The sequence below is a fragment of the Chiloscyllium punctatum genome, chromosome 12, assembly GCF_047496795.1.
Source record: "Chiloscyllium punctatum isolate Juve2018m chromosome 12, sChiPun1.3, whole genome shotgun sequence".
NCBI classification, from domain to species: Eukaryota; Metazoa; Chordata; class Chondrichthyes; order Orectolobiformes; family Hemiscylliidae; genus Chiloscyllium; species Chiloscyllium punctatum.
This window is the reverse complement of record NC_092750.1, coordinates 33,342,612-33,363,388: the sequence shown is the minus strand read 5'-3', so window position 1 is coordinate 33,363,388 and position 20,777 is coordinate 33,342,612. Positions and strand designations below refer to the sequence as shown.

General features: G+C 36.8%; 1 protein-coding gene across 2 annotated transcripts in view; it reads right to left on the bottom strand.

Annotated features, from left to right (window-relative positions):
• cacna2d3a (calcium channel, voltage-dependent, alpha 2/delta subunit 3a) overlaps positions 1-19,694 on the bottom strand; it is a 950,991-nt gene extending 931,297 nt beyond the window's left edge. For both annotated transcript variants that reach the window (XM_072582307.1, XM_072582308.1), the window contains exons 1-2: positions 18,679-19,694; positions 18,193-18,274 (exon numbers count right to left, since the gene is read on the bottom strand). In XM_072582307.1, coding sequence (XP_072438408.1) covers positions 18,193-18,274; positions 18,679-18,797 — 201 coding nt within the window. In that variant the 5' untranslated portion in view covers positions 18,798-19,694. The remainder of the gene's footprint in view (positions 1-18,192; positions 18,275-18,678) is intronic.
• Positions 19,695-20,777: the final 1,083 nt, after the last annotated feature.

Genomic DNA, 20,777 nt, shown 5'->3' with positions numbered 1-20,777 from the left:
ATTGCAGTCCTGAGTAGATATCATTCTTGAATCAAAGACCAGCTAACACAAAGATGCTGAGTCAAAAATGATTTTGACTGTCAATTAACTTGTGACATCTAAGCATTAAAGTGATAATTAGTGCTAGAAATATAAAGATAAAGACAGGAAGGCATATTTTCATACAAACAGCTTGTGTCTACTGAAGAAAATCAAGTAACATTAGATTTATTACAGAAAAAAAACTAATGAGAAAATTGTTGATGATTGATGAAGTTTGGTGGGATAGTGTGTATTAGTAGAATATTCATTACAGAACTGGCCTTACTTTTGGGGTTATAAACTAAATATACGTGCATTTTTTTCTGAACTAATATGTTATACTCTTCAGTGGTTTTTGAAGAGAAATCAATTTATTTGCTAAATAATAAATGAAATGAATTATAAAATTCTAATTGCGTAGGAGTTGAAAAAGAATTTTTAACTTTAATGGTGGAAAAGTCAAAATTTCTAATTTTCAAAGCAGTGGTTGCCAATACTAGCAAAATGAATTATTTTCCACATTGGGCACCAAGAATCAAAAACAACCTCTTCTAAATAAGGCATAGAATATGAGTCGGACTAAAGTAAAATAGCCTCACCTTCAAAATAGGGATCAAGGATATTTTTACTATTAGAATGAATAGAATGCAGCTTACAAATGAAATTAAACTTTTTATCTGTCCCTCTCGAAAGATGCCTTGTTCCAAACCTTAGAACAGCTTTAGGACAAATTTGGTATTTTCTTTTTACCCTGCAAGAAGCATAAGCTTATCCTTATGTTACTTCCTGTCAGTTTCAGCAGAATTAAGACTGGTATCTCCTGTGGATTCATGGCCACCACACATTGGAATGAGACGGCATAAGTTCCAACAAATTAATTAATTGATGTTAGCAGATTGAAGACATTTCACTCCATAAAATTCAGCTGGATTCTGGTGCCAAATGTGAAAAGAAACTTGGGTAAATTTCCATCTCAACCAGAAAATTAACTGGCAGAACAGACTGTTTGCTTGTTGTAAACCTCATCCAAGTTTTATCCCAAATGGAATATAAATCATGACAGTTCTTCAAAGACAGACACATCTATTCAGAGGAATTCAGCCAGGTGACGAGGATGAAAATGTTGTATGTGCTGTGCCATACTGCATTTCTATTAACAAAACTCTCAATTAATTGTTTGCTCAAAATATTCAACACTCAGCTGTTAAAAGTCCTGAAGGTAGTAAATATGTCAACAGCTATTTTCGACATACTTTGGTTGCAATTTTGCTTGAAAATTAATCACTCTTTAAATGCATAACGTTCTAACTGTTGGAGAAAAAAACACACACATTCCTTTAGGATACAGCATTTTTTAAGCAAAACTACAAGTATTTTGAGTGCAAACTAATTCCCTGAAATCATCCGTAAGTCCAGCTAAGTTGGTTTAGAAAATGTACTTTGCTGAACCTGATTCACCTTGAACCTCCTAAATTAATCAATAACATTGTGCTCAATAAGCACGACAGCTGCAAGACTGGCATTTTCTACCTGCCAATACTATTGTCTTTGAATTACTAATGTATCACAATATAACTGGTCATTAGAAAATACATTACTTGTTTGGCAATCAGAATTAGTTTTCCAGTAAAGTAAAACACATTTCTTACTGACTTCCTTATTCCTAAAACGGTTCTATATAAAATTGTCTCACTGTTGTAATGCTGATGCTATCATCAATTGTGTTATTACACAAGATGTCCTGTTAGCACAGATTACACTCAAATAATCTCTCAACTGTGAGAATTATAAAATCCAAATTTTCTACTGTACCTAAAGGTTTTTGAAATCATGGAGATATGCAACTTAGTTTTTTCAGTGTCCTTAACTGCATGGATCCTGCTAACAGGCTCAGTTCACGTATGGCTCATCACCTTACTAATGAGTAAGAAGATCAATCTTAAGATACAAGGTTATGTTTGAAATTAACTCCACAGAAGCTGGTTTCCCATCACCACACTTTATTTACATGTGGGGAGTCCTTGACACGAGTCCAGCTGCTTCAGAGCCAGCTGTCAAAGTGACCAGGATGTTTGACACTCTTGTTTGTTTTTTTTTGCTACATTTTTTTTTCCTTCTTTTTTTTTGTTTCCATTTAACCCCCACACTACCGCCTAAGTGCGGTAGTGCTTATTTTTTTTTCCCCAGCACCCATGGTGTGTGTGTGTGCACACTCTTGTTTATATCTGTCAGTCAGGACTCATTGACTGGACCAGATTAACACCCCCAATCAGGGAAATCATATTCTATGAGGTCCACCTGGCTGACCTCATAACAGTGACTACCATATTTCTACTTGCAAACTGAACAACAAAGAAAATGGCAATATCTCCAACTTCCTTTGGAGTTTAAAAAAATAATTATGTCTAGATTTTCAGGGTTGAAATCCAGTTGATCCCACAGACATGAGTGGAGCTTCTGTAACAGTGGAGAGTGTGGTGCTGGAAAAGCACAGCAGGTCAGGCAGCATCTCGGACTCTCAACTCTAATCTCCAGTATCTGCAGTCGTCACTTTCGCCGTCTGTAACAGTGATCCAACCTGATCAAACACTAGGCTAGAAGAAGGCATAGAAAACAGAAACTCTGATGTTCAGAGTCCTCAATTCCAATGCTACAGCAACCACCAATACCTTTAACTCTCCACATGAGTTGATGACTATCTAAATTTTAGGATGGCATTGTGGGGGCAGCAGCTCCACCCCCACAACACCATCCTAAAGTTTAGGTACAAAACTGTGATCTTACACCTGGCCTGGTTTATAGCATTTCCAGCAGATTCCCATTAAAGTTACAAGGACAACATTGCTGCAGAAACTATATCTGTTTTCAGATCCAGAACTGTGTATCTGAATCAGTGAGATACACTACATTGACGATAGCTTGGATTAAATGCTCAAATTAGTTATCTTTTAAAATATTAGCTTAGGCACTTAAAACATAAACAGCTGGAAATTGACTGAATGTCACAGGTATCTATAAAGAGAAAACTAATTAATATTTTCGTTATAACACTGGAAGTGTTTGAGAAATATTGACCTGCCAGTATTTGGACTGCATTCCAGACATGCTTCCAACATATTTTTTGTTGCATATCTATTGTATAAAATCTTACACCTGCCACCTTTAAATATTGAACAGTAGAAGTAAATTTAAAATGTTTGCAGATTAGACTATCTCTCATCAAGTGGCTTTGGTTTCATCAGTGCCCCTAACCATTTATAATTTATTGAAGCTTCTCTCAGATATTTCTCAATTTTAAGAAAGAGTGGCACTCATTATTATCAGTCAATTACAGAATAAAATCATCTCAAAAACAGAGGGCTGAAGATCATAACTTTGAGATCAGAATTTCTAAAACGTCTAAGAATGAACACAACATAATATTTTTCACCTATAGCCATTTAAACATTTTATAGAGATGAAACAATACACTGAAAATAATCATTAGAAGTAGCTTTCATCCATTGAAAACAAGGCAGTGATAAACTAGTAAACTGTATATATAATTATAAATTTTTATTCCTAAACCAGTGTCATGCAAACCTGTCTCACTATTGTATCAATAGTGCTAGCGTCAATGTCATTATTACAGAACAAATTATACTGTTCGCACAAGTTATACTCAAGTCAGCCCTCAACTGTAAAAATTATTTTAAAAACAAGTTTTGTACTCTATCTGAAAGTAATTAGACAATAAGCAGTAGAAATTACTCCTCCTGATGATATCCACTTGTACTGAATGCTAATTTTTTTCATTATTCAGAATATATCACTATAAATAATAGCAATTAAGATGCTGAGTATTTATCCATATTTTTATCACAATAAAGAAGCATACTCTTGAAAATATGTGATTAAATCACAATTACAAAGTCTATGTGCTGAATGTTCTCTTGTGTATTATAAAAAATTGCTGTAGGAATTTTCTTTCACGTAAAATCTTCATAAATCAACAAAGTTTCAGCCTTTTACTGGCACTTTTGGGGAGGCAGCAAGCAGAGATGAAATGCTTCTGTTGAAAGGATGTCAGTGGTCAACTTTAAGCAGCTCTTATGCACCTCCAAGTGGCCAGTTACACAACTGCACTGACAGTTGACGATTGTTTAACTCATTTTCCATTGGAAATTATTCAGTGCCTCAAGTGAAGAGGCAGGAAAGATTTAAGGCAAGAAAAATAAGTGGAAATTAGAAATTAAGGATTTTTTTTAACAAATGGAAAAACTCAAAAGTTTGTTTCACCAGAACACATATCTAATTTAATTTGGGCTGTTCAAACATAAGTTATTAACCAATTATGTAACTTCTATATTAAATATTAAGTTCAAAATAATATTGCCAGTTGTTGTTTCAGGATGCATTTGTCCCCAGACAAAATCATATAATTTCATGCTAAATGTTGCAAGACATCTGTATTGTCACTTTTATGCTGAAAGATAAACTGATTCCCTGTAGTGGCATTGGTTGATTAGAAGGAAGATTTGAAACACAAATGGCATAGGGTACACATGGCTTGTAGTAAGTATTATCTGAGGCAGCAGGTGTATCATTCAGAGTCAGCTACCTAGTATTGATTAGTAGATAATGAATGACGAGTTTTAGGCTCAGCTGATCCATGAAGACCTGCAGGGACAGTGAACCATCTGCTGTATGCCACCATTGAAGCTCGCCACAGTGAAAGACAGGCAAATTGCATGAATATTAATAGTAATTTCATTTTATTGCATTTTAATGCTTGTTGTGTATGTGTCTAATGTGTTTTCTGATGTAATTGCTGTTGTGTGTCATGAACTTTGTATTGGCAATCCTTATATATACTATGACCAAACGTGCCCTCGGGTGGATGACTGCAAAGTACAGAGATGTATGGCTTGCAGGGGAAGTTATCTTCTTTTGCTGGAGTCACTATGGGTTCACTACTTTCAGAATCAGCATCAACTTTCACTTATATCGGCTGTGTGATGACACTGAATATCTGCTGATATCAGCATAAATCAGCTGCTTCTGCACTGTTCCATGTATTCCACTGCTGAAGGGAATCTCCTGATGATGTCTACTGATCTCTACAATTAAGGACACATAATTTTGTTATACAAGTGAACTGGTACCCATAAAAAGCAACCATAGCAATTGAAAACCATAAATGAAAAACAACCTTCATGCGCCTCTGGGTAGCCTAAGAACCCCACAACAGATACCACTGGTATTGCAGATACCAGTATTGCAGTAACTGCTCTACAAGATCACACATGTGGAAGGTGACAGAGAATACCTGTGATTGTCAATTTGTCTGAAATTTCTTCCAATTTATATTAACCTGCTGCTTGTTTTGTAACATTAGTTAGAATGCAAACTTAGTAAGATGTATCCTCCAGAAAAAAATACCTGTCTGCTCATTAACACTTTAGAACATTGCCCAAATCCAACCTGACTCAGCTTATCTACTACTGCAACAATTGACAGTACCTTTGCTACCTTCAGATTGGACTCTTACAATGCAGTCCCAGCTAGTCTTCAAGTTCTTCTTTCTGTAAACTTAGGGTCAATCAAAAATTTGTTTCTTGCTCCTAACTCACAACAAATTCAATTTCCCCATACTCTCTTTCTTCACTCATCAACAGTGGTTCCCAGTAAAGTAATGCCATAATTTTAAAATTTGCATGTTTGCTTTCAAATTTTCCCTAATCTCCCCTAGCCCCAACAACTCTCCAAGATATCAGTTCTCCTCTAATTCTGGCCTCTCAAGCACCCCCATATCTAATCTTGCCACCACTGGCAGCCAAGATTTCTGCCTCTTTGCCTTCAAACACTAGAATTCCCCCCCATATTTCCCTCTCTACCTCTCCTTATTCCTTTAAGACACTTTTGAAAGCTAGCTCTGTGCTGAATATTTCATTACTTTGTTCCAAATATCTCCTGTGTTTTCTTAGTTAAAACTTGCTTTATAACATTCATGTGAAGCACTTTGCGATGCTTTATTCCAGTAGAGGTGCTATTTAAATACAAGTTGTTTTTGGTCAAGTACATTATCCAAATGTACTCTTACATTACCCCAACACAACATTTCATAAATTTCAACTCACCCAAAATGGCATAACATATATACTGACTCAAATTGAGCTTCACACTTTCATCATTCCTGCCTTCCAAAACTTTCAATGGATGTCCATGCAAAATACTTATGCCTTTTCAAAACTGCTCAGGGCCTCATTTCACACTACTTCAGTCATCTCCTCCTTTTATCTTACCTTCCTATTGTACAGTATTCTGAGGTGTCTTTCTGCATGTGAAAAGCACAATATAAATGCAAATTACTGCTTGTACATGGTTTGAATGGAAGTGGTGACACTTCCAATGCAGTTTAGGTAACCGATATTCTTTGGTACACCAGCTGATCACAGGTTTCTCCTTGCTCTGTTCAGAGACAGCACAGGTGGCACAGTGATTCAGTGGTTAACACATCTGTCTCACAGTGCCAGGGGCCTAGGTTCAATTCCACCTTTGGGTGACTGTCTGTGTGGAGTTCGCACATTCTCTCTGTGTCTGTATGGGTTTCCTCAGGGTGCTCCAGTTTCCTCCCACAGACCAAAGATGTACAGATTAGGTGAATTGGTAAACTAAATTGCCCATGTGTCCACGGATGTGTAGGCTAAATGGGTTAGCCACAGAAAATGCAGGGTTAGACAGATGGGCTGAGTCTTCAGAGGACCAGTGTGGATTCGATGGGCTGAATGGCCTGCTTTGTCACAGCAGGGATTGTATTCTATAATCCATATTATGAGTGCTATCAATAAGTAGGCATTTGAGGACTGCAGTTTAACTACATATACTTATGTATAATTAGTTTGTAGTATATATTTATGCAGTATACAATTTAATTCATAAGAGATATAAGAATTATTATGGTACATACCAATCATTCCATACTTCTAGCCAATTTTCACAATTCCAAAGTCCTCCTAGTTTTCATTTTCAATGAGTTAATTAATTTCTTTTTTGAAGTGCTTGATTACTCGACTGGGCATTAGAATGGGGGAAGACACTGCTGTTGTAACTAACACTCCTTGCCCCCAATCTCCACTCCACAATCCCACCTGTTCACATACCTACTCATGGCCCGGGTTTCTCCATGTTTCTGAGACTGGAGGTTGTCTATCCTGCAGCAGCCATGGTTTATGCTATGGTGCTGCTAAGCACAAGAGCTGCTGACTTGTGATTGGCCAATCACTCCCAGTAGGCAAGAGCTCTAACCCTGTGAATTTTGCTTGATTTGCCTGTGCAAGCCTTTTTCAAAACTGGCAATCAGCTGGTAGGCAACACAGCCAAGATTTCAACAAGATTCCACCCAGATTGACTTCACTCTTGGCAATTTATCCCTGCAATATATTTTCTTTCCATCATTGCAAGTACAATGCAATTTGCATATCCTTGCTATTCTCATTTCTACTATCTTAATTGCCATATCATTGTTAATGTTTCTCTCCCAGAGGGTGTTTATTTAGTATTAGCATTCAAGACATGCATTTTTTCTCTTAAGTTATAAAGTAATGTGAAAAAGTTCTGCTGCAGTCTGTCAAGTAGTTGATTTCATTTTCACTTAAATATTGGAGGGAACATTGAAAATTGCTAAAATTAAATTTCCACATTAAATAATTGCACTCATATTGCATATCTTGATGCATAAAAATATAATTAATTCTTATAGTAAAGAATCACGCCCACAGATCGTAGACCAAATTCACAAAGCATCGTTGGAAACCAAACCATGTGGACATCAAGTTGAGTAAAGACAAGTCAAGAATATCATACTATGTAAATTATTTCATAATTTTAGTGTATTTGTGCACTAATAAGCATCACATTCCCTTCAGAAAATCTGCCATTTATCTTATACTATAATTTCATCATATATTTACATCAACAAATAAAGTGGAATTTTCTGTTTGCAGATTTTAAAATGGAGATACCAGTCAGACGATCCCACCATCTTCCTCCCTCTGTCCCAATTAAGACTGTGGTGTGAAGACCCAAGTCAATATTCCTGTTACATTGCCAACTGGGGGCCTCAGCTGGCCACTTAATGATCACTTAGGGGCCACCCCCAACCACTAGCATTAACCCAGCTGCAGGCAGACCTGTCACCATGCCATGACAAGTACACTTGCACCTGCAAGCTGGTTGTTTTCTCCCAATGGAGTGAGGGACATCCATTTGCAAAAGCCATTCACTTTCTAATAGAGGACACAGCATGGGAAAGCGAAAGCCTCTTGACAGTCAACAGCATGCCCTGCACCCCCTTTGGACCCCTGCAGCCCTCATCCCTCGTGCAATTATTTACTTGTGACCTGGTTTGCTCTGGTAAGTCTCCTCCTTTCAGAAAGCCACCACATCCATATGGTGAGCAAAAGAGCCAGTAGCCTCTGATCAGTCAGCAGCTCTCAGTGGCCAAGACCTCCAGCCCGAGTCCTGATTCTGAGGAAAGGTTCAAGGCTGATCTCTACACAATCTGTTTGGCTGATGGTTCATTGGATCTACACCGAAGGAGGCAATGCAGATCTCTAACCAGCTCTCTAGCCTCTAAGTAGTGAAGAGCACCTTTGTCACTGCAAGATTCCACCCATGAGTCTGAATGCTTGTTTAATCTTTCATAGTAAAAGGTAAAACAATAAACCAAAATTAATAAACCAAACAGAAATTATTTAATACAGATATTAGTCCCAGCTATACATAAAGCACACTGACTAAAGACATTTGGCTTTTTAATCCAACAAACCATGATTGACAACAAGCCATTCAAAAGCCAGGAAGGTCAGTAGAAATTTTAGTCTGAACCCTGAAGGGTGGGTTTGGGGTAATATGGAATTTAGTATTAATTTATTTAGCTCATAATCTGTAACTTTGTCTTAATGAAAGATAAATATTACCATGCAGTTACAGTGAAATTATTTACATAACTGTACAGGAAAAATATTAGTTATCACAAAATTATGAATACATTCTTTCTACATTAATTTACCATTTCACTGCACTGAATACACACAGGAACACCTCTGCAATGTTATACATGTTTTTTACATTGTGAAAACTTTCATTCATGCTGGAAGTCAGCAGAAGGATAATATTGCAATCTTCATAGACAGCCTGCTGTAATTAATTTCCAAATATATTTAATTTTTTTTGCAATGCTTCTTCTTAAACTTTACGTTTTTATTTGTCCTCTCTTTTAGAGCAAGTCACAGATATAGTTTATAATTTGTCACATATAGGCAGTAATACATATTTAAGACCAAGGATGAATAACTGTGCATCTTAAGTAATGACATCTGCATAAGAATCTAGTGTAAAGACCATCATCATGGAGGTAAGAAGGGAAGCAGTTAGCCTGCAATTTCTCAATATTGACCATATGCCAGTTTGCCAGCAAGTTCTCACCTCTCAAGTGGATGGTTGATAGGCAGGGAGTGGTGATGGCAAACTATCCACAAGCAGATTAAGAGTCCAGTGTAGAAAATGACTGGAAATACCAGTCAGCCATTGAGCACCCCATTAAAGCCAAAATACATGCTAGGAACAGAGATAGCCTCTAGATAGTAAACCAGGGACAAGTGCCCACATTCCCATCCCTCTGTGGCCATGATTCCATGTTAGAATCCCTTGTACTTTGCAGCTGCGACCAATTTTGCTCTCACATTTTAACAAAACCTTCAAAGAGCGCTTCCACAATGAGATTCCTCACACTCTCCTGCATGCATCAGCAGCTCTCACATCTGAAATTGGAATTACCACTGTCTGATTGCTTTCTAACAGTCCTCCAACCACGGGAGCCCAGCCACTGCCCTGAATTAGATGGTGAGCACACTTCCTAGCTACTATTTTACTATCCCTTTAAAAATCCATTGCCATTTGGAAATACACCTAACCCCAACAAATGTTCTGTCCTAGGGGTCTATACTTCCGTACTTAAATAAATTTGCATAATCTAAGTTATACAATTTTATTTTGTATCTATCCATTGGTTCATGTGTTAAGAATGTATTACACTGAAATAGGTTTCTGTTGCAACTGTTTAAATTCCCATATGAACATTAGTTACTTACAGAAGTATTCCCATAGTTTATCAAGTATTGGTCTATGATAAACATAAGTTACCTTTCAGTAATTCACTGCCCTACAAATTTCAAAGTTTCCTTCACTCTTGCTTTAGAATTTTTACGATGTTCATACATGGGAATGACATACAGGATCTCAGAAAATGAACAATATCGCCCCATCAATCTACTCTTGATTATCAATAAATTTCACATAAATGCTATCAAGCAGCAGTTGCTAAGGAATAACCTGTTCACTGGTGATCACTTTGAGCTCTGTCTCGGCCATTCAGCTCATGACTTCATTACAGCCCTGGTAGAAACATGGACAAAAGAACTGCACTCCAGAGAGTTAGTAGCAGTATGTGCCCTTGGCATTGAGGCTGCATTTGACTAAGTGAATTTGAGCCCTAGTGAAATGACAGTCAACTGTTATTCAGTGGAGTGTCCTGAGCCCAAATATCTTCAAGAACTCACTGTATCTTTTTACTTTACTGTGTTTTGATTGTGGACTGAGACTGGAAAAGAGCCGTTTAAAAACCATGGATTGTTTAAGGATTGCTGCACTCTTTAAAAGTAAGTAACCTAATAATTGTTTTACATGTCATTTATACTGTTAGTTGGTCAACCAGTTGTAAAAGACTGATTTGTAAATGAGCTCGAGTCAAGGCAGGTGCATAATGGAGTATTGGCTGGTAACAAATAGGTGATTGGTCTGTGGACTATTGACTAATTATCAATGACAAAGGCATTCTGCCTCCAAGAACTATGTGACTGGCTCCCAGACAATTGAAGAGCTTGTGGCTATGGTGAATATTTGGCAGGATTCCTCAAAGGCAGGAGATGTCTCTTTTTTCTGGAGTGAAGTGTAAGTGAAGACTACATTTGGGGCAGCACAGTGACTCAGTGGTTAGCACTGCTGCCTCACAGTGCCAGGGACCTGGGTTCAATTCCTGCCTCTGGCAACTGTCTGTGTAGACTTTGCACATTCTCCCCATGTCTGCTTGGGCTTCCTCTGGTTTCCTCCCACAGTCCAAAGATATGCAGGTTAGGTGGACTGGCCATGCTAAATTGCCCATAGTGTTAGGTGCATGAGTCAGGGGTGAATATAGGGGAATGGGTTTGGGTGGGCTAGTCTTCGGAGGGTAGGTGTGGGCTTGTTGGGCCGATGGGCCTGTTTCCAAACAGTAGGGAATCTAATCTAAAAAGACTGAAAATAGCCAGTTTATTTCCCCTCTGCAGCTGCTGTAACTTATGGCTTTTAGTTGATAAGACAAAGGCCCTCATAAATGTGAACCCCTCACCTTGCACCTTCTGAAAATAAGTGAAAGTATCCAGTGACAAAATATAGAGAAATAGTATTCTGATCAGCACAAGACACATCTCAGCAAACCCTGTGGACAGAAACCATTAACTACATTCCCAGTCCCTCCTCCACTGAAGTACCCTTTTTCTCAAATGTGTGTTCAGAGGGGTAGTCTGTAAGGGGATTAGAGTTTTAACTAGAAATGTTAGATATCGCTATTTCATAACTGTTTATCTGTAGCCAAAATCTATTTATTTGTAATAAAACGTCATTTTTATTACGTGAAGAAACCTGGTCTGCGCTTTCTGTCAACTTGGGTCCAAAAGACAGATAAACTGTGTAATTTTGCGTACTTTCATAAAATCTTTAATTTTTATGATGATTCCAAGAAAAGCGGATTTGATTTCCAACACGCTAATCCAGCAAGTTGTCACTGTAATAAATGCTGGACTATGAGAGAAGTGCATATCCCATGAATGAATTTGAAAAAGGAATTCCCAGAAACAATGTCATGAACAAAAGACAAAGAAGTGCAGAAATTGCAGGTCTCCCTGTCAGAATCCTTAGCATTAATCGTAGGTACATAATTTCCAGATAAAAGTGAAGAAAAGTTTAGGACAATGATTATTTTTCCAAAACTCACTTCCCTTTGAGTAGAAATGCTGCTGTTGAAAAAACTACTGATTTTTGTCTGTAAAATAATAATTTCAAACTTTAAAAAATGACAAATTTGTCACAATTTTACTGGGAAAGTTTCAATTGTTATTTTTTATTTAGCAAACTTTTTTAAAATTCAAAATATTGGATAATGTCATGCTGACATCTATTTTAAAGATGGTGGGAAGAACATCAGTGGTGCAATGGTGATGTTCCTAACTGTGTGCCAGAAGGCCCAGGTTCAAGTCCCACCTGCTCCAGAGGTGTGTAACAACATCCCTGAACAGGAGAATTAAAAAAATATCTGCAAGATGATGGGAAAGCCTCACAATGCAAAGGTCCCAAAAGCATTTCAGGAAATGTTAGAATTTGAGAATTATCTAATCTTCAGAGACCAGGCATCATTTAGAAGTAATTTTATAATTAATATACTGTAGAATTATCTCTTTCGTAAGATACAAGATTTTCAGAGAACATGCACCTTAAGATAAAACCACTGCTGCCAAATTTTTCTTTTCTTTTATTTCCTGCCAGGCTATGGAAATTGACTAAGCAAGATAACAAATTATCATAGTAAAGTGTCAAAAGTATATATCTTAAAAGGGTTCAATTCCAAACTAATCAAATTGACCGGTCTGAAGAACAGTCATACTGGACTCAAAATGTTAACCCTGTTTTTCTCTCCACAGATGCTGCCAGAACTGCTGCGTTTCTCCAACATCCTGTCTTTGTTTCAGATTTCCAGTATCCATATCTAAAATCCAAATTTATTGCTCGCTCAATCCCAACATACACAGAATAACAACTTTGATCAGACCCAAAAGGAAAATCTGTCATCAAGCAATTTGAGGAGAACAGAAAGGGCACACAAGCCAAGCTCAACCCTAATGCTTCCATCCATTGCTCCAATGCTGAGTTCATAAGCAATATTTGCAATTTCCGGGATCCAAACATATATAGACAGCATAAAAATTCAGAAGTTTCCACTGGATATGTGCTACACCTCAAAGAGATGTGTTAAAATCCTTGCTGCTAATGTCAGCACTGCATCACTGTAATGATATGAATGTTTTGCAGTTACTCATTCATTCACAGAAGGAAGCCATTTGTCCCATTGTGCCTGCACCAGCTTTTCAAACGAGCATCATTACCTCCTGCCAATCTCTTGTTTTTCTCCTTGAATACTATTTCTATTCAAATAATCACCAAAGGTTCTCTTGAATGCCTTAACTTAAACTGCATTCATCACATTTTCAGGCTTTGCATTCGATACCCTAACTACTTGCTGTGTGAAAAAGTTTTTCCTCATATCACCATGCACATCACTTTAAATCTATGCCTCTCAGTCTTGTTCCCTGTATAAGTGGATCACAGCTACTCCCTCTCTATTCTATCCAGCCAACATGTGATTTTGAAAATCCTTCATAAATCTCTTTTAGAATTCTGTTTCGTATTGCCTCTTAATGTTCTTCCAACCAAAGTGTATCACCTCACACTTCTCTGCATTGAAACGCATCTGCCACCGATCTGACCACTGCACCAACTTATCAATGTCTCTTTCGAGTTCTACACCATCTCACCATTCTCACCATTTACAACTCTTCCAAGTTACCTGTTATCTATAAATTTTGAAAATATCCCCTGCACATCAAGATTTAGATCATTAATATATATCAAGAAAAGAAAGAGTTCCAGACCGACCATTGAAAAATTCCACTACAAAATTCTTCTAGCCCAAAACATATCCATTGACCATTATTCTATGTTTTCTATTACTCAGCCAATATTGTATCCATGTTGCTACAGTATCTTTTATACCCTGACCTATAACTTTCTTCACAAGCCTCTTGTGCAGCACCTTCTGGAAATATATACAAATCACATCATAGCATTACCCTCGTCAAGCCTTTCTGCTACCTCTATATAAAATTCCAGCAAGTTAGTTAAATATGATTTTCCCTTTTGAAAACTCTTTGTAATCAATGCAGCTTTTTCCATACCCAAATAATTGATTACTAGAAGGTTCCCCAGCACTAAAATTAAACTGACTGGTGTGTAATTGCTAGAATTATCCCTACATTCCTTTCTGAACAAGGCTGCAATGTTTGCAATTTTCCAGAAATCTAATACTTCTCTGAGCCCAGGCAAACTAACAATTATTGCCAGTGCCCTACAATTTCTATCCTTAATTCCTTCAAAATCTTTGGAAGCATGTCATCCAGTCATGTTGCCTTGCCAACTTTAAATACCAACAGTCTATCCAAACCTCTTCCTTATTACTTTTGAAACTATCTCATAACAGAGGTTTCTCCTCTGTCACCATGGCCTGAGCAACATAGAACAATACAGTGCAGAACAGGCCCGTCGGCCTTCGATGTTGCGCCGACCTGTGAACTATTCTCAGCTCGTCCCCCTCCACTATCCCATCATCATCCATGTGCTTATCTAAGGATTGTTTAAATCTCTCTAATCTGGCTGAGTTGACTACATTCGCAGGTAGGGCATTCCACGCCCTTACCAATCTCTGCATAAAGAACCTGCCTCTGACATCTATCTTAAATCTATCTTCTTCCGTAAAGACAGGTGCAAAGTAATCAATTAACAAGTCAGGTGTCCATACCTCCAGGTATAAATTCTCCTTTTCATTTCTAAAAAGCCCTCCTCCTTCTTTAGCTACTCCTTAGTTCTACTGAGAAAACTAACACTGGTGTATTTAACAGTGGGCTTTTAATTGATTAATTTATGTGATAGTTACACATAAATAGCCATTTTTGGCCCTTTTTTGAGTTGTGGAATCTCATTCCTTCAGTAGAAATGTGTACATTTTCTTTAAAAGAAACGTGCAGGAAAAGTGATAAATGCAATCTTTATTTTTAAATTCATTTGGTTTCTTTATTTTTAAATTCATTTGGTTTCTTCCAATCTTTATTTCATTTTCTTATGTCATTTAAATCTAATTTATATTTTCTGCTTTACAGTTCCTGATTTGAACTCTAGGTTCAATCTGATAGTTTAAAAAGTCTCACCATTGTTAAAGAGTTTCACCATTGAAGGTGTTTTAGGTAAAAACAATGACTGCAGATGCTGGAAACTAGATTCTGGAGTAGATTGGTGCTGGAAAAGCACAGCAGTTCAGGCAGCATCTGAGAGCAATAAAATCGACGCTTTGGGCAAAAACCCTTCAACAGGAAGTGTTTTAGATCTAGTATAGAAGAAGTTACAATGGAAAACACACCGGATTCTTGGAAATCATCACATCAACCTTCAAAAGGTCTTTGTGTAGTTGTTACTTACATGAATGACAAAAAGTATTCCTTCGATGCTAAGAGGAAAATCAAGGCAATGTATTCGACTAAATGCTTTTCTCAACAATTTATCAATTTTCATAAATGTGGCCCACATATAGGTATATTCTGGCATTATCTAACCCATGGTTTCAATTATATAATGAGCAAAAGATATTTTATTTAAAGAGGGATTTTCATTGATTTCTTGCCTTATATGTATTTCAGTGTAATATTATTCACTGACTATATATGCTAACAATTCAAATGTTCAACTAATATACTTGTCTTAATGTATATTCCAATTCAAACATATTTATAGATTATACTGTTCATTAGAATAACATAATCTTTTTTTCCTTTCTCCAGGTTCATACTTATATTCTTATTATAACTCATATAATTATGCAGATTGATGGCAGTATTATTACATATGTGTATAAACCATTCAAAAATGGAAAGAAAAATTGGTTGAGGAAATTTAAACAATGAAAGCAAAACAGCTGTTTCTGAATAAACAATTTATATCTGATTGCAAAAATTCTGATACTCATCCTGTGCATTGCTTAAAAGCTCGATCATCATTATTTTACCGTATTGCGTTCTCAATAAGAGGAAGAGCTAACTCGTAAAATGACAAAAGATGATTGCTTCATTTTTAAGTATTCTCAGTATTATTTGAAAAATAATCACAATATCTTCTGCTGAAATTTATTGTTTATATAGTAAATGTTTATATTTAAATGTTGTTAAAGATGCATTAGCAGGAATGATTTTATTAAGTACTTGCAGCGTAAGCATGGGCCTTATGTGGAGGCTGACAATTTTTTTATGCTGTGAAATCTACTTGGCAACTGGAAAAATCTTGTAAATCAGTTATGTTTGTTTTATAGCAATCTCTAAATACATTTGAGAGCAAGACAATATCTAAAACAAAACATACTTACCATTAATAAGTACTTTTGTATATTACTCAGATTCATTATACTAATACATAAATCAACAGTTTATAAATTAAGAAAAAAATTCAATAAACCTATAATTAATGAGATGCCTGTGATAATACATAAAATGCGTAAAATGTACAGGAGGTCTTTTACATCCATGGACAATGGAAAAGGTAAATTTACAAGTCTGGAGAAACCTGTCAAATGATAAATGTCTGTCAGGTTTCCACCATTTTATTCTTCTTTACTTGCAAAGATGTTGCATTAAAAAAAAACTACCTATTCTGCTTTAGATCAATATCTATATGGCTAAGTGTCATTATTTCAATGAGAACCTTTTTGATGAGCATTTGACTGATTTTGCACTTCAACTAAGTAATTCTTGACAATACTGAACCACCTTGATGACATTCTCTAATACAATAATGCCATATCAAGGAAACCATAGTTACTGGAAACATAAAATGCTCAAAATACTTCAATTTTCCCTTTTAATGATATGTGTTGTAGTACAAGTCACAATATATTTTAAAAGTTCTTCCTACTTTTAAATCTGCACTTATAATAACTACAGGCACATAATTTTCAAAATCATTAAATATCACATAACCACTCCAGTAAGAAACCAAAAAGATGTTGTTCGTTATTTTCAGGTTGCGCGTAAAACAGAGGAAACCGACCAAAATATTTAGAAACTGCTGATAATAGTAAGCTTAAATCACGGAGAAGATCAGACTGAATACCTTTCACACGTATTTTGAATTTAAGTCACACTTTCAGCACGTGGAATTAATGGTTCCGATAAGTACACCAACCTAACTATTGTTTGTCACTAGTTAACACATTGTCGCATCTTTCAAATTTTGTTTAGAAGACATCCATGTAATCCATGTTATCTCATACGGTAATTGCTTGATATATGAGAACAGTTTACTAAAGTATTCTTCCACTTATGTAAAATATTGTTTACTCCTGCTTATACTTTGATGTGTGTAACATATGGGTCCTTCACGCTTGTGAAAACTCCCACAATGCATCATTACAACATGTATTTTGATATTGTGCAGAAGAGGCTATCTGTATTTCTTTTTAATTATCTCACGGAACTATATTGTAATTTTAACATTTTAAATTTCCAATTTTACCCCTGTTTTTAGCCAGCTGATGTTTAAAAGTCATGTAACTAATTTTCTATTTACAATTATTATAGGCACATGATTACTTTGTAAATTTTGTAGTAAAGTTATTCATTTGACACAAGTGCTAACTCGTATTCTTCATTCCAATAGTGATGTAATGGACTGTGCAACATTTTTTTCAGAGTCCTGTAGTAGTGCACTAAAATATGATCCAGTTATGCACCTGAACAGCTAGATAAGATGCTCATTTCTCTTATCTGCAATGGTGTAATACATCCCAGCGCTGGAGCGAAATGACAGCGGAATTGAAGTAAGCACACTGTACGCGCCATAAAATCCACACTGTATACGTAGATGGCTCGCATTTCGTACTAAAATATCTTCAAAAAGTCAAGTGTATAATTAAACAGTTACTAGTCAAAACAATGAAAGTTAGCCTTACACTCTGTGACTGAGCCAAGGATGGTCAATTAAATTGTGATCAGTCATAATAGTGAACATAAATCTTAGCTTCGGCAAGCGGACAGCAATCGAAAGCACCGCCAAAAACGTTCAATTAAACACTCATCAGTGAAAATAGAATGATAAACATCATAGCTTTCTGAAGTGGGTCAGTTACTTAAAATGCAGTCAGTTGTTAAGTGACATGTGAGCTCTAAAACAATCAAACAACGGTTCTAAAAGTAAAAGAAAATGAAAAAAGAAAACTGTTACCTTCTGCAGAAATTGTGAGCCTGAATATTTGGCTGAAATAGACTTGATTTCTCCTCCAAAAGCTGAAGCCCATAGTTTTACCCTAAAAAGACATTAACATTGGTAATACAGTCACCATTGGAAAGAGAGAGAAAACAATGTGACTTCTGATTGAAACCCAAAGAAAATAACAAAAACAGAAATTGTTGGAAAATATCAGCAGGTCAAAAGCAAGTAACCCTCTTATTCCCTATTCATTTTATCATTTCTTTTCAACCAAGCATATTTCAGATCCAAATGTTAGTGTACATATCAGACCCTCTAAACTACCAATTTCGGGCGATTACGCAGAACATGATGTTATGTTTTATGAACCATAGAGATCCTGCAGCGTGCCAACCACAGTATTAAACCAACTTTAAATTTCATCCTACGTGCAGCCTTTTAACTGCAAACACAATTAACTGACTTGACATGCAATGTAAAAGAACAGAGACCAAGACTTACACATTGAGGGGAATTTGTTGCTGCGATTCTTTCGCTTGTGCCTGTGAAATACTGAAAGACGTCCACACGATTACCGAAAAGCTACAGTAAGCTTGCAAAATATGCATGTCTGTCTGCATTTTTGTACTCCCACAGATCAGAACGACTTGCACAATTAGTCTAAAGCTGATTACTAATGGAGTACCGTGCTGTCTCTCAGATCTAAACAGATTGTCAGTTCATCTTCAATTCTGGGATATCCCAGATAAACAAAAAAAAACAGTCGAGCAACTGAAAAGCTTCAGTGAGTTCGGAATGTTGCAGCCTGTATTATATCCTTTGGTATTGAGACCGATTCTACCTTTACTGCAGGCAGTTGCATTTACTTCCTAACAACTCTGCAGTATGCAGTCCCCTGTACATCACCATTCAGTGACCTACTGCCGGTCCAGTGTGCCCTCTGCTACAGGCCACAAGAGTCTATTGATTTCTACAGAGTAAGCTATCTTCCCACAATTAATGCTCACTGTATAGATGTAAAGCTGCCTGCAGGCTCCCTTTATCTTCTTGGTAACCTCGAGCATTCATCCCACATCAAGTCATGCAGCGCTGGTTCACCGGAGCAGGCATTAATGGAAAGTGCTGATGAAAGCCAGCAAGAGCACTGAAAACTGTGACACAATGGCTCTTCCAGGACTGATAGCAGGCTGAGTGAGAAGCACTTTGCTGTAGGGCTGACAGGGGGGTTGAGCACAAAGTGACTCACGGACCTTACACTTGAGCTGGCGAACACCCACTGGAGACGTCCCAATTCATTTCGTGCGCCGCTGCTCGGAAGCTGTTCTTATTCAGCTGACGGGGTGGAGTTGACTACAAAGTGAATCGAGTAACTCTCAAGACAAAAATAAGCACACATACTCAAAAGCAGAATTATCACAGAAGCTAATAGGATTCTTCGTGCCCTGGTATGTTGAAACCATCTTTTACACAGCAAATCCTTTCAAGTGAACAGACAGCATTTATCTGCTCTGCCACAAATTCAGTTAAGTCTTACAGTGCAGAATTACTGCATTGGTGTGGAAGAAAAAAAATGAAGACTTAAAAGGCTTGTGAATGAAAGGAAATGCAACATAAGTAAATCAATGCGGGCTAAATGACTCAACACTGCGAATGAATAATTAATTTCTCCATGTCGAGGAATCCCTTTGGTCAAGTATGAATAAGATCCCGAGCTAACACAGCGTAATACTGGTTCATTTGGGACATCTTCCTCGCTTGTTCATTCCTGCTACGCAGTGTATCTGTACACTTCAATTATTTTCCGCGTGAATAATTTTCTGGCGAGTGTTATTTTTAGGATTGAACTGCAAGAAATTCTCAATAAAGTTATCCAGGTAATTAATTCCTTTATACTGTACTATACTAAAAATGTCTCCCAATAAATGCTTTGTAGCTTGGCAAATGTGCTATATAAACGCGGTCAGACTGGATTTCCCTACAGGAAACTACCTGCTTTTTATGTCCTTTTGATCAAATGGTGCCACACTTGAATAAACAAAGCCCTTCAGGTTTTGCCTGTGAAAGTTCTGCCGACAAATCATCATCATCATCATTATGTGTACTCAAATCATCTGATTCTTTGCATTATCATAAAATAAATCCGATTTTTGTTTCATTGTACGATTTATTCTTCCAGAGGTCAAGCTGATCATAACTTCCGTTGTTAAACTTCAGTTGTCTGCATGCTGTTCCCACATCAAAACTAATGTTTTATCTCCCTCTGTTTTACAAAAGAAGCTTTAATATCTCCATCCTTCCCAAGTACAGCATTATTCGAAGTCTTTCTTCCCCTCCTGAAGTTCTCGAATGTGTTTTCATTATTCAGTTCCATACTCATTTTTTTTATTTGCTTTTCAAATTGTTTCAGTATGATTTTATCCACTGCACAGCAATGAAACTACGACAATTAATGCCAATGAAATTCTTTGTGATTGCACCTGGAGTCCATTTTACTTTCTTATTGTCCTTGATCTATCTCTGCTATTTAATATAATCTACCGCTCCATTTAGTTCGCCTTTATGGTACCTCACAGTTGCACAGGCTTTGCATAGTTCCACTG